Here is a 13,670-nt window from a genome sequence, read left to right on the forward strand (position 1 = left end):
AAGAAAAGAAAAGAAAAGAAAAAATAAACAAAAAAAAGCATGGAAAACCTTATGCTTTATCTCTTTCTTTCTCTAATCATATTCATATCAGCTCTCAAATTCCTTGTGAAACCCTCCATAAACCTTCCCCCAAGTCCCCCCTTTTCTCTCCCAATCATAGGCCATCTCTATCTCCTAAAACGCCCCATCCATCAAACCCTTCAAAAGCTTTCCAAGAAATATGGCCATGTCTTCTCTCTCCGCTTAGGCTCTCAACTCGTTGTCGTCGTTTCTTCTCCTTCCGCCGTCAAGGAATGCTTCACAGTGAATGATATCACTCTGGCAAATCGGCCGCAGACCAACATTACCAAGCACTTGACTTACAACAACACGATCTTCTCAGCATCCTCTTATGGTGACCATTGGCGAGACCTCCGCCGAATTAGCACCATAGAGATTTTCTCAACTACTCGCCTTAATATGTTCTTGGAGATTAGGAAGGACGAAATCAAACGCTTACTTGGTAAGTTGTGTGGCATTTCAAGTGATGACTTTGCGAGTGTTGAGATGGGATCTATGTTTTCCAAGTTGTCGTCTAATATTGTGATGCGAATGGTGACGGGGAAAAGGTTTTATGGAGAGGATGTGTTGGATGCAGAACAAGCAAAGGAATTTAGAGATATTGTGAAACAAGTTATGGAAAATTGTGGGAGTTACGATTCAAGTTCTATACTTTTGTTGAATTGGATTGATATAACTGGTTATGAGAAGAGGATAATAGAACTTGGACAACGAAACGATCAATTTTTGCAAGGGTTGATTGATGAGCATAGGAATCAAAAGGAGGAAGGTAGAAATACTATGATTGATCATTTACTTTCCTTGCAAGAATCCCAACTTGATTGTATGAGTGATCAAGTTATTAAAGGACTTATAATGGTGGGTTTGAATCTCTCTCTTAATTATTATAGAACTTATAACTCTATTTGGTAACGAGTTTGTTTTTAATTTTATATTTATTTCTTTCCGTTTTTAATTATAATTTCACATTGGTTAAAGAAGAAACACTTAATTTTTAGCAAAAATCTAAAACAAAAAAAAAGTTTTTGGAAACTACTTCCTTTAGTTTTTAAAATTTGACTTGATTTTTGAAAAATTGGTTGAAAATGAATAATGCTCCAAACATAAAAATTTATAGATAGATGTATTGCTTTTAAGCTCAGTTTTTAAAAAACAAAAGCAAAAAGACAAATGATTACCGCACATGAGACTTTAATTTTTAGTATTTAGATTTTTAAAATTGTGCTGTATTTTCTTATAATAACTCCTTGATTTTGGTTTTCATCTTTCCTACCCATATATTTCCTACAACAAAATTTTGAAAATTAATGTCCCATTTAATAAACAGTTTATTATTTGTTTTATTTCAATTTTTTTAAAATTTATGCCTACGATAATCACTACTTCACCTATAGTTTCCTTGTTTTTTTTATTCACTTCTTAAATTTGTTTAAAATCGAAATTCTCCCATTTTATAGCCATATGGAAATTCGAAATTAACTTTTTGAAATTAAAAATAGCTAGTCATATTTTACAGCCATTTGTTTGAGAAAATTAAGCTTATAAACCCTAATTTCTCCTCTTTATTAATGTTGTCTAATTTGGACAATGTACTTAAAAGTCAAACCAAATTTTAAAAACTAAAGAAAATTATTTTTAGATTTTGACTAATAATTAAGGCCCCGTCTAGTAACTATTTGGTGTTTTTATTTTTAAAAATTAATTCTATATCATCTACCTTTCTTATAATAATTTACATTTTTTATAACTATAATGATTGAATTCTTAGTCAAATTCCAAAAACAGAAACAACCTTTTGAAAGCTATTTTTTATTCGTTCTCAAAATTTGGCTTGGATTTTTAAATCATTCATGAAAAGTAGATAACGAGGTGAAAGTTGTGTCTATAGGCTTATTTTTTTTTAAAAAAAAGTACAAAATGATTACCAAACGAGTCATAAATATTTCATTAAAGAAAAAAGTGAAAACCTTATGAAAAATCATGAAGAAAATAAGCATAACTTTCAAAATATAAAACTAAAAACGAAATAATTATTAGATAGGATCATATAGTATTCGACGGTTGATGTTTATTTTTTAAATTCTGCCTAAACTTCAAAAGCCTTAACTAGGAAATTGGAAAACTTACCAAAAACTCGTGTGGAAACAAGCATGGTTTGATGCATTATTCTCTTATATAATTTGATCCTATGGTGATTGGTGCAGGTAATATTACTTGCAGGCACTGACACAGTAGCTGTGACTATGGAATGGGCGTTGTCCCATTTGCTCAACAATCCTGATGTGCTAAACAATGCTAGGATTGAGTTAGACTCAATAGTTGGACAAGGGCAATTAGTTGATGAATCTGATTTGTCAAAATTGAGTTATTTACAGGGAATAATCTACGAGACCCTACGATTAAACCCAGCAGCTCCTTTACTAGTGCCACATTATGCATCTAAAAATTGTTCGATAGCGGGCTACGAAATCCCCCGCGATACGATGATTTTGATAAATGCTTGGGCAATACATAGAGATCCAAACATATGGGAAGATGCAACTACATTTGAACCTAAAAGATATAAGAATCGCAACGTAGATGAGTTATTATACAAGCTAATACCTTTCGGTGTCGGGCGGAGAGCTTGCCCTGGTGTGGGAATGGCTCATCGTGTGGTTGGCTTGGCTTTGGCGTCGTTGATTCAATGCTTTGAATGGAAGAGAGTGAATAGGGAGCTGGTTGACATGGCTGAGGGTGTTGGACTAACAATGCCTAGAGCACATCCATTGCAAGCCATGTGTAAATCCCGACCTATCATGGAAAGGGTTTTCATTTGATAGTTCACAATTATGAAAGACCATATGTTTGAACAAAATTAATAAGAAAGATATGATCAATTACCTTGCACCACTCAACTAAACGTTCTTCTTCTTCTTTTTTTTTTTTTTTTTTCAAGTGTTTGAGTTGTAGTGTATTGGAACAATAATGATTTGAGTGCATATTAATATTGTAAAAGTGAAAATTTCATGTTTTAAAACGTTATGGGACTGCGATCGGAGTTTTCATATTACCTAGGAGAGGGGAAGTATCATGGGTATATGTTAAGTTACAGTTGATAAGTATGAAATATACAAGTTTGATGAAAAATCAGACTTTGGGTTTTGGAATGTGAAGATCAAAGTCATCTTGGGACAACAGAAAGCCATAAGGCACCCCAAGACCCTTCAATTTTACTTGACACTATGACAAAAGAAGAAAAAGATACTATGAAATCAGCGATCAGGGATAGTGTGTTAAGACAGGTCATAGGAAGACGAACATCTTAAAAGATTTGGAACAAGTTGAATTGAGTTATATGTTTTCAAACTTTTGACAAATAAGATGTATTTGAGGCAAATGTTTTTCACTTTTAAGATGGACTCATGACAGATCTTAATAAAGAACCTGTATATATTCTTTTGAATTCAGTACCAGAAAACTACCAAGAAGTCGAAACAACATTGAAATATGGCAGAGGGTCAACATAAAATGAAATGAAAATGAAGAAAAAAATGGAATTTAAAGAACCCTCTCCCGACATAACATCAAAGCGTCAGGATCGGGGGTCTTTCCTGACGTTACGTTAGGCTAACATCAAGAAATCTTTGTTCAAATTTTTTTCTAAACAAAGTGGCGAGAGAGACAATTTTTTTTTTTAAGAAAACAACTTTTCTCTATGCCTAAATTTTGACATCGGGAGACGAGTTTTTACAACACGCTACGTTATACTAGCATCGGCAAGTCCTTGTTCGACCTTTTGTTTTTCAGATAAAGGGCAGAATATACAAAATAATAATAATAATAATAATAATTGGCAACCAACTTTTATGGCACGTCTTTCATCATCAAGAGAGGGGTTTTTGTCCGACATTATTCTAACATAGTGTGACAAGTACCTATTCAATTTTTTTTCTCAAATAGAGGAGAGGAAAGGCAAATAGCTTTTGCAAAAAACTTTTGCTGACACCTAGATTTTTGGCATCGGTATAAACAGTCTTTCCCATTGGCATGGAGGTGGCATTGGAAAAGACCATGAAAACATCATTGGGATAAAGTTCAGATGAATGACTCTATTACCAATAATTCAGGGTAAAGTGAACATATCTGAAATTCGATATTTTTTAGGCATATTATGTTTAAGTTCAGTAGATACATTCTTATTTACCACACCCATTCCCTATCATTATCTATCTTCTTCTTGGTGCACAGTTCCTTGAGGAACTTAGCATACTTTGCAATCTGCTCAATAGCGCTCAAGAGGGGAATGTTTATCTCAACCTTTTTAAACATCGTGATCAACTCCTCGTCCATATGTTCTTGTTTTGGTCTTGCTAGCTTACTAGGAAACGGAGCTTTAGGAATATATGTTCAACAAAAGGTGAGGAAGAGTACTTACCTTACGGGTAGACGGGCAGGCCTTGGATTTACCCTCATTTTTCTCAACTTCTTCGTTGGACTTACCAGGCGGAGGTGTGTTTTCTGAAGAGATCATAGGTGATGGAAGCTCCTTACCATTCCTAAGTGTGATGGCACTCACATTGGCATGGTCTGGCTGGGCAGGTAGCTTCCTTGAACCCTTGTTCTCTATTTGACTCACTGCAACAGCTAATTGTGTGATCTGAGCGCCAAGATTTGACATACTCGCCCTGGTTTCTTGCTGATATGCCTTGGTGTCCTGTGATAATTAGAGAAAGTCCTTTTGCAGCTACTGGATTTCCTGTTGAAATTTTAAGGAGTTGCCAGCCAATGATTTGACGATGTCTTCTAAAGACATACATGAGAAAGATGACGACAGTTGATTTGAATGATTGGAATTGTCATGTCCTTGTCCTTGGCCTCGACCTCCCCATTTGAGGTTAGGGGGATCATGCCAGCCTGGATTGTATACTAGGGCATGAGGGTTGTATTTCCTCTGGTACCCCCAACTGGATTGACTTGGGCTTGAGGACATGCTTCAAAGGCTGTCCTACTACTCCACAGGCCCCACAAGATTTTACTTGGGCAACTCCTCCTTGGACCATCTGCATCACAAGAGTAGTTAAGTTAGAAATTTTAGTTTTCAATTCCTTAATCTCAGAACTAACAATTAAATCAGATTCAGTAGCCTTGGTTCCAAAATTTTGGTTTTTTTAAGGCATGCGTGAAATTAATTCTTGGGCTTCCCTAGGTATCTTATCAACAAGAGCACCTCTAGCTGCTAAGTCAATGGAGTTCCTGTCACTGGCAAGCAAACCACTATAGAAATATTGAATTAATAATTTGTCAGAAATCTAGTTATGGGGAAAGCTAGCACATAAACATTTGTATCGTTCTCAATATTCTGACAAAGACTCACCAACAAATTGTTTGGGCTTTAGAAGCCGAATTTTTTTTTTTCAAGAACTTTCTTTTTAAGCTCATTCAGTTATTGGCCCTTGAACTAAGTAATATAACTAATCCTTAGCATTGTCCTATAATGAAAAAGAAACGCCCTAAGGTTCAATCATTTATGTGTTTGCGAGTGGTTCTCCCCTTCATTCTCTCTGAAGGTAGACAATAGATTGATCAGCACTAGCTTGAGTTTGAACGGTATGGTGGTCGATTGAAATACGATGCATAGGGGCTGCTGGACCATGTTAGGGTCAGCCAGCTCCCTTAGAGTTTTCACACGAACTTCTTCTCACATTGCTCTTATTGTATCGTCAACAACTTGTTGAATTCGTTCTTTTGGTATTTCTCCTTTACGCTTCCTTCGTATTCTCCTCTCCTCCCAGTCAATATCTGTAATAAAAATTAAGTTTGCACTCCCAGAGGAGCAAGTCATAAACCAAAGGCAAGCAATACACATAATCTTTTATTTTTTTTATATGTATATATAAATGAAATTCAAAAAATCTCCTAGGCTATTTGCCAAGTCTCTCCAACAACAACGCCAAATTTGTTCGAACTGTGGGAAGGCATTGTTGTAAATGCCCCTGGCCCGAGCAAAGAAAGATAATATTCGTCGATCCAAGACTGTACCATAAATGCAGTATAGTGGTAAGGTCAGGTGAATCCACAGAGAGACTAATGATCAACTAGGATTATTTAAAGATTCCACATGAGAATGGAGGGTTTGTTGGTTTTCTGTAAAATAAATTGACAATCAAACAGAAAACGTGGCTATATTTTATATCATTAGGCACTAGTTAATTTTACTAATTTTGTGAACCCTTCAACCTATTCGAAAATCTAATAGTCCAGTTAGCCAATTGTGATAAAAATCAAACTAACACTAATTCAATTATTAACTCTTCTTTCTTAGTGACATACAAGTTAAAACTGAATTGCAATACAGCAGTGTTCAATCGTTGAGACATGCTACAAATTAGAAAAGTCATATCTTGTAGCATGATTAATTGGGAAAGATTATACTAGGGCATACATGAGTTTGGCCAGAAAAAGTCTAGACCCTAAACATGTGATCCTAACACGTGCAACTAAATCAATCAATATTGCATAGGCTATGATGATATTGCAAACAAGAACTTCGATAAATTAATTTGTCATATCAATTCATTGAAACTCTATTAAAACTAACACAAATCCACCCAAAGAGTTCACAACAATTAAGTAAATTTAACCAGCAATATCCTTCAAGAATTGAGACATACAAACAATCCAAAGAGAATTTACCTAGCGTCTAAAAGGCATATCAAAATTTCAATGATTGGTTCAGAAACGAGGCTAACTATGGAAAACTTATAGTACTATCACAATTATAATCAAAAGAATTATATTAATGATATTGGTAATATGACTTAGGTAGATATTAGTGATGTCACTTATAGTACTATCACTAAAAACTTAAAATATTGATCTTTGAAAGTATAGTTTCCTTTCAAAGTTGATATATATTTATAAAAGTCTATCTATTGATAGCCACTACTAGCTTTAAGTGCTTATATTTAAAGGTTGATTGCAATTGATGATAGTGTATCAATTATGGCCACTGATAGCTGATAGAAAATTGAAAGATAATATTTCAAGTGTTAATGTTTCAAGGTTGTATTAATATTTCTCAATTTGAAGTTATCACTAATAGCAGTTATTAGTGATAGTAATTGATGGTAGCTAACTGATAGGTTCTATCAATGATAGTTTTCAATTTGAGAAAAGCAAAAAAAAAAAAAAAAGCACACGAAATGGTGACTAGTCATGGACTTTTTAGTCTTTTGCTAGTATAACTATCATTGATAGCCGCTATCGGTGATATTTGATCTTAATTTTGTACCATATTCCTAATATATTTATCCTTATGCTACATCTTTTATTATTTTTTACCTGATTATTATTTGGGCAACCAACCTTAAAGTTTTTATTTATATTTGATTACTGAAAAAAGAATTGTGTAAGAACTGGACAAATAAGAGAAAAATAAGAGTATCTATATGAACAAATTGAGGATATATATCTATATAATTTGTTTTAATTTTTTTTTTTTTTTTAACTAAAAAAGGCCAAACAGATCATTATACTAATGCTATACTAACAATACGGTCATATTTTTTTTAAAGGTTATGAGTATCAATGCAACTTTTGAAACTTTAAAGTTATTTTTGCAATAGGGTATTAACAATTTCTGTTCATACACTAACAATAAGAGTATTTTTTTTTTTAACCTTTTGTAAGTTTAAATGTATTGTTGAAACTTTTAAAAGTTTGGGGTATTTTTAAAACAAAATACTAATAGATTTCGTCCAAAACTAACGATAATTGTATTTTGAATTTTTTGAAAAATTTTAAAAATATTTTTTAAACTTCTAAAAGTTTAGAGATATTTTTTTTTACACAAAATCCTACATTATTTATAATCTTGCAAACTTCTAAATAGTCTCAATGTGCACAACATAAGTTAAGTCACCAACCATACTCAATCTTCCTCGCATTATGAACAAAAATCAATAGGATAGACTTCACAATCCAAAAGATAAGTTATGTTTTAATTAACCATTGTAAATAAATGTTACCAATAATCATACATGGATGCATATATAAGAAAAATTAATTCTTGAAAGAGTATTTTCAGCTTAGAATACATATTCTATTTTATATTTTTAGATTCATTGAATTCAACTCATATATATTTGACAAACAACTTCGATTATGTTTTTAAATTTTTTTCCATATTTTGTAATATAGATAGTGCAAATTCTGAACACAACATTTTTAGTTTTCATTATATCTAGATTTTTAATTTTAAAATTTTAAATTGCATAATTATATTAAATAGAGATAATAACATTTAAAAAGTACAATATGTCTTGTTATAAACACAATTTTTTTTAAAAAAAGATATAATATGAATTATTTAATATATTCGAAATTATATATTATTACAAATAATAATTGTATAATTTTTAAAACATAAATCTTATTGATAAATTAATTAATAATAATTTATTGTCAATTAAATTTTAGTGGTAACAATAACTAGTTTTATGATCTATAAATAACATAGTATCTGAGTTTAAACAATTGTTTAGAATACAATTTTTTAATATGTTACAAAAGACATATTTGAAAACATGAAATACGACTCTATTTTCATTTAACCTTTTGATTTTAAATTTTGTGATTTAAAAGCAAGCTCAAGCATAGTTCAGATTTTGTAGGCCATATGTTCAACTCGTTGGCTGTTATTTTTTATAAATATTATAAGAAATTAATAAAGGTTGAAAATTTTCGAATTACTTTGCTAAAAATATCAGTGAATCGTAACATAGTGTGTAATATATGAGTTGTTAGAATGTAGTTTTTATTTCTGTTTTGAACACATATCGCAAATGTTTAGCTAACGAAAACGTATTAGAGCCAAAATATTGTGCTGCATATAGAAAAGATTAACCAAACACATAATTGCTCCAACTTAACAAGTGTTAAAATGACTTTACACCCAACTCCCTAATTCTTCTAGCAAGTAAAGAAGTATTTTAACTTTTAATGGCAAAATAAAGGTGTTGAAAACTTATTAGGACAATCGTGTCATCTATTCTAGTTGGCATGTGCCACTAAAGGAACACATCTTACCACGAAAAGTGTTTTTATTAAGAATCAACAAATAAATATAAACAGAAAACATAAACAATAAGAATCAACACAAAAATTTACGTGATTCATTAATAGTATGTTAGCTATATTTATGGAGCAGAGAAATAATTGTTTATTATAGAGAAATATTCATAATACAAAATAGTGGCATGTATAAGGTTAGAGGATTTATATAGTACATTTCTCTAAATTTTAGGGTCATAAACATAAATAACGCAAAGATGGAAGATACGTAAATAACTTAGATTGTTGGAGCGCCATATATCAAATTTTAGGGTCATAAATAGTGGTGTGCCAAGTTTATTGTCGTTGATGTAAAAGACTTGTTTGGCTTGAGTTGCAAAGATGAAGGGCTCATCTGTATACCAATAATGAGATGTATTTATTGACATGGACCCTAAATCTTGTCGTACTTTATTTTTCTTAGGTTCTGTGTCAAACCACTTACATTTGAAAAGGATCACACGTCTTCTATTGCTATATTCTAAGTCCAATACATCAACTAGTATACCATAGTAATTACATTCAATTCCTTCTGTTTCTCCAGGCACCATGATGCCACTATTTTGAGTTGATCTTTTATTGTCACGATCAATATAGTGAAAACAAATTCCATTGACAATGCAACCATTGTAGGAGCGGACTTGATTACAAGGACCAAGTGATATTGAGTAAAGATCATCAGATGCTTCTCTTCTTTGATGCAGTGAGTAAACCTATTAATACTTAATGGATTATTGGAACTCAATATTTTTTAACTCATTATTGATGTTCAAATATCTAATTGAAGAAGTATACTTACATGATCTTTGAACCAAGTAGGGAATTGTGATTGATGCCTTTGAGATAATTATGAAGTTGTGTCTGATCGAGTATGAATCAGTCTCAAATATTCCCTAGTCATAAATTTAACATTAGATATTATCAACTTTGAAAACCAAGGATATTAACTAAACATATAAGATCTGAAACATACCTATGATAAATATTATCTCTGTTGTTCAATACATACCAATGTGTCATTCTTTTCTCATTTTCAGTTAGCATCTTCGCAATTGACCCCCCTAATGGTCGTATATTTTGCTTAAACACATCAAAATCTCCACAACTTGGGCCATGGAGAATTGAATCCTCATTATGTGGGCCCCTATTGAATCTAGTTTCTATTCCAGATAGATACATGCAACAAAAAGTCAAAGATTCTTTCATGATAAATCCTTTTGCTATTAAACCCTTAGGACGGGCTTTATTTCTTACATATTGTTTCAAGGTTCGCAAGCTTCTCTCAATAGGCTACATCTAACTATACGTAATTGGACCAACAACCTTTGCTTCATAAGGCAAGTGAATAGCAAAATGAACCATTATATCAAAAGAAGTCGGCGGAAATTTTTTTTTCTAACTTACATAATATGAGTACAATATCTGATTGCAATCGGTCCAAGTCTATGACACATACTTCGCACATAAATCACGAAAAAACTTACATAACTCCACAATAGGTGTATACACATCCCTTCGTAAGTATGCTCAAACACCAATAGGAATAAGTCGCTAGAGTAGAATATGAGAGTCGTGCGTCTTTAATCCCCATATTTTTCCATTATTCACACAAAGACATCGTGATATATTTGAGGCAAACTCATCAGGAAACTTAACTGATTTCAAGAACTTACAAAAAAACTATCTTCTCACTCGTAGTAAAAGTATATGTTGCATGTGATTTTACAAATTTAGATCCTTCTTTTTGTAAGTGTAAGTCCTTTCGTATATTCAAATCTTCAAGGTCCAAAGGAGCATTTGTCATGTCTTTCTTTTTCCTTCAATATTCATCAAAGTCCCAAGCAAGCTATCGCATATGTTTTTTTCAATATGCATGACATCAAACTTATGTCGTAACATTAGCTTAAACGAGTATGGGAGCTCAAAAAATATACTTTTTTTGTCCAATTAATAGTCCTTTTTCTTTTCTTATCTCGTTTGGATGGATGCTTACTTAGTACTAGAAAGTTTAGTGCATTGACTTGTTCTAGGACCTCATCTCAATTCATTACAACGGGTAGAGGTCTACGCTCCAATTTAGTATCATGTTGCTTACTCTTATGCCAATTGTAGTTATCTGGAAGATAACGTCAATGACCCATGAAAGAGATTTTTCCTCTTATCTTAAACGACGATCTATCTTATTTACAAATGGGATATGCTTGATAACATTTGGTATTCCATCCTGACAAGTTCCCATATGCAGGAAAGTCATTAATGGTCTATAACAAACATGCACGTAACTGAAACTACCCCCACTCATGCAATCGTAAGTGCACAGACCATTATTCTATAACTCTTTCAACTCTTCAATCTGTGGTTGTAAATAGACGTCAATTTCCTTTCCAGTAGACTTTGGTCCTGGTATAAGTAAAGACACGAAAAAATTAGATTCCTTCATGCATTTCTATGATGGTAAATTGCAAGGAACAAGCATCATGGGCCACATGTTATATGCAATACTCATATTCACAAATGGATTAAATCCATCAGAAGCTAAGACTAATCGAACATTCCTTGGGTCTGAAGAAAATTCAGGAAAATCTCTATCAAAACATTTCCACCCTTCAGCATCAGCTGGATGTTGCAACACACCATTGGTTTCAACTTGTTTATCCTTATGTCATCGCATCTTAGAAGCAATGTGTTTTGATGAAAACATTCGCTTCAACCTCGGTATTAATGGAAAATGACGTAAAATTTTGTTTGAGATCTTCTTATTCTTGTCATCCTTTATTCTGTATCGAGACTCACCACACACTGGACAACTTTGACAATTAGAATATCTTTTCCAAAATAAAACACAGTCGTACTTGCAAGCATGAATATAATCATATCCTAGTCCTAGTTCACATAATTTCCTCTTGGCTTCATAAAAAGAACCAGGTATGAATGCACCAATTGGAAAGGCATCTTTCAACAAATCTAGTAACATATCAAAGGATTTGTTACTCCAATTATTTAGAACCTTAATATACATCAATCTCACCAAGAAGTTCAATGAGGAAAATTTTGTACAATTAGGGTACAACGGGTTACGTGCTTCATCCATCAACTCCTAAAAAATGTTTGAAGTATCCCTTTGTTCGATGTTATCAGGCATTTCATCTCCAAAGACTTCTTCATCTTCATCATATGCCCCTTCCCTCATCGGTCCTTGCAAATCATTTAAAAGATTGAACAACTCATCATCATTTTGTGCAGTAGGTTCTTCCCTTAATCCATCATCCGCTGAAGGAGCTAAAGGAGTCCTGACTCTTTGAAATTGAGCTAAATTTATCGGTTCTCCATGATAAATCCATTGACTATATGAAGGAGATATTCTATTAGCAAATAAATTTCGTTCTACTCCATCTCATGTTTGAGACATTGAATTATGAAAATTTTTACACGGGCATCTCGTTTTTCCCTCTCCATTTACATGACACTTTTCTACTTCCATGAATTTTGCAACTCCATCAATGTACTCTCTTGAGAATCTATCTCTAAGCTTAATCCAATCCTTATTCATCGTTGAACCAAATGAATAAAGCATGTCTAAGTTTTGGCTATATGAAGGAGATTTTCCATCATCTCTAAGTTTAGGCCTTTATGATGAGAACAAGAGAGAAATCACTATATTTCTAGTGTTCTTTCTTACTTTACAAAAGGATCGGTCTACATCAAGCATGTGACGAGAACATTAGTAAGGAAAAATGGTTAAATATTTCCATTTTCTAATTTTACTAGATTTTTTTTTAAACGGCTATTTACTAGAGATTTTTTAAATGATATGATATCAAATTTACATTTACCTAGCAACTTAAGTTTTTCGGATCAATCGATGATTTAACACTAGCAAATAAAATGTGTAAAATTTAGTTAATTTTCTTTAAACATCCTTAGCAATTTCATAAAACTTAAAGCATATTATATCCATAAAAAGGAAAGATTAAACTTCAATCTTAACAAATGAATCTCATGTACAAAATTAAAACCAAAATACAAAAATAATTCATCCTTCATTATATCCATCCATATACAAACCAAAGATAGAATAACAATTTCATTCATAAACAAATCTATATCCTAATTCGAATCTGAAACAAAATCATTTCAGAATAATAACACAAACACAACTTACAAATAAAATTTATTAGAAAAAAGCAAAGAGAAAAAGGACCAACCAGTGTGTGCGGTGGCGATAGTAGTGTGCGACAGTGTGCGTTGGCGTTCGGTATTGGAGTGGTGGCCGTTTGTGTAAAAAATGCAGGGAGAAAGGAAAAATAATAGGAAAATGAGGGAAAATTTTAATCAGTGGGGGACTTAAAGGAAGTGAAACGAAATGGGAGGGGAGGGTAAGCGACTGAAAATCGAAGAAAAAAAGAAAAAATCAACAGCAATGGAAGTGGGGACAAAAAGGGAAGGGGAATGGTGGTGGCTAGGGGTGGAGGAAAAAGAATGGGAAGGACGGAGGGGAGAGGGTGGGGGGAAAAGAA

General features: G+C 32.7%; 1 protein-coding gene and 1 long non-coding RNA gene across 2 annotated transcripts; one reads left to right on the forward strand and one right to left on the reverse strand.

Moving 5' to 3' along the window:
* On the forward strand, positions 1-3,122 carry LOC120089212 (cytochrome P450 81Q32-like). The gene is made up of 2 exons (XM_039046622.1): positions 1-918; positions 2,265-3,122. Exons 1-2 carry the CDS (start codon positions 40-42, stop codon positions 2,877-2,879), a joined length of 1,494 nt encoding a protein of 497 aa, XP_038902550.1. The 5' UTR covers positions 1-39; the 3' UTR covers positions 2,880-3,122.
* Positions 3,123-9,318: 6,196 nt separating this feature from the next.
* Positions 9,319-13,664, reverse strand: LOC120088872. Its single transcript, XR_005485054.1, has 3 exons — positions 13,359-13,664; positions 9,953-10,046; positions 9,319-9,866 (listed from the first exon to the last, which is right to left on the reverse strand). It is a non-coding gene; the product is annotated as an uncharacterized LOC120088872 (long non-coding RNA).
* Positions 13,665-13,670: the final 6 nt, after the last annotated feature.

The sequence above is a fragment of the Benincasa hispida genome, chromosome 10 (assembly GCF_009727055.1).
Source record: "Benincasa hispida cultivar B227 chromosome 10, ASM972705v1, whole genome shotgun sequence".
NCBI classification, from domain to species: Eukaryota; Viridiplantae; Streptophyta; class Magnoliopsida; order Cucurbitales; family Cucurbitaceae; genus Benincasa; species Benincasa hispida.

Bases quoted from the DNA above. Each gene is read 5' to 3' on its own strand.
- LOC120089212 (XM_039046622.1), top strand. From the start codon at position 40: ATGGAAAACCTTATGCTTTATCTCTTTCTTTCTCTAATCATATTCATA. The intron at 919-2,264 runs GTGGGTTTGAAT...TGATTGGTGCAG, and splicing joins TTATTAAAGGACTTATAATG to GTAATATTACTTGCAGGCAC.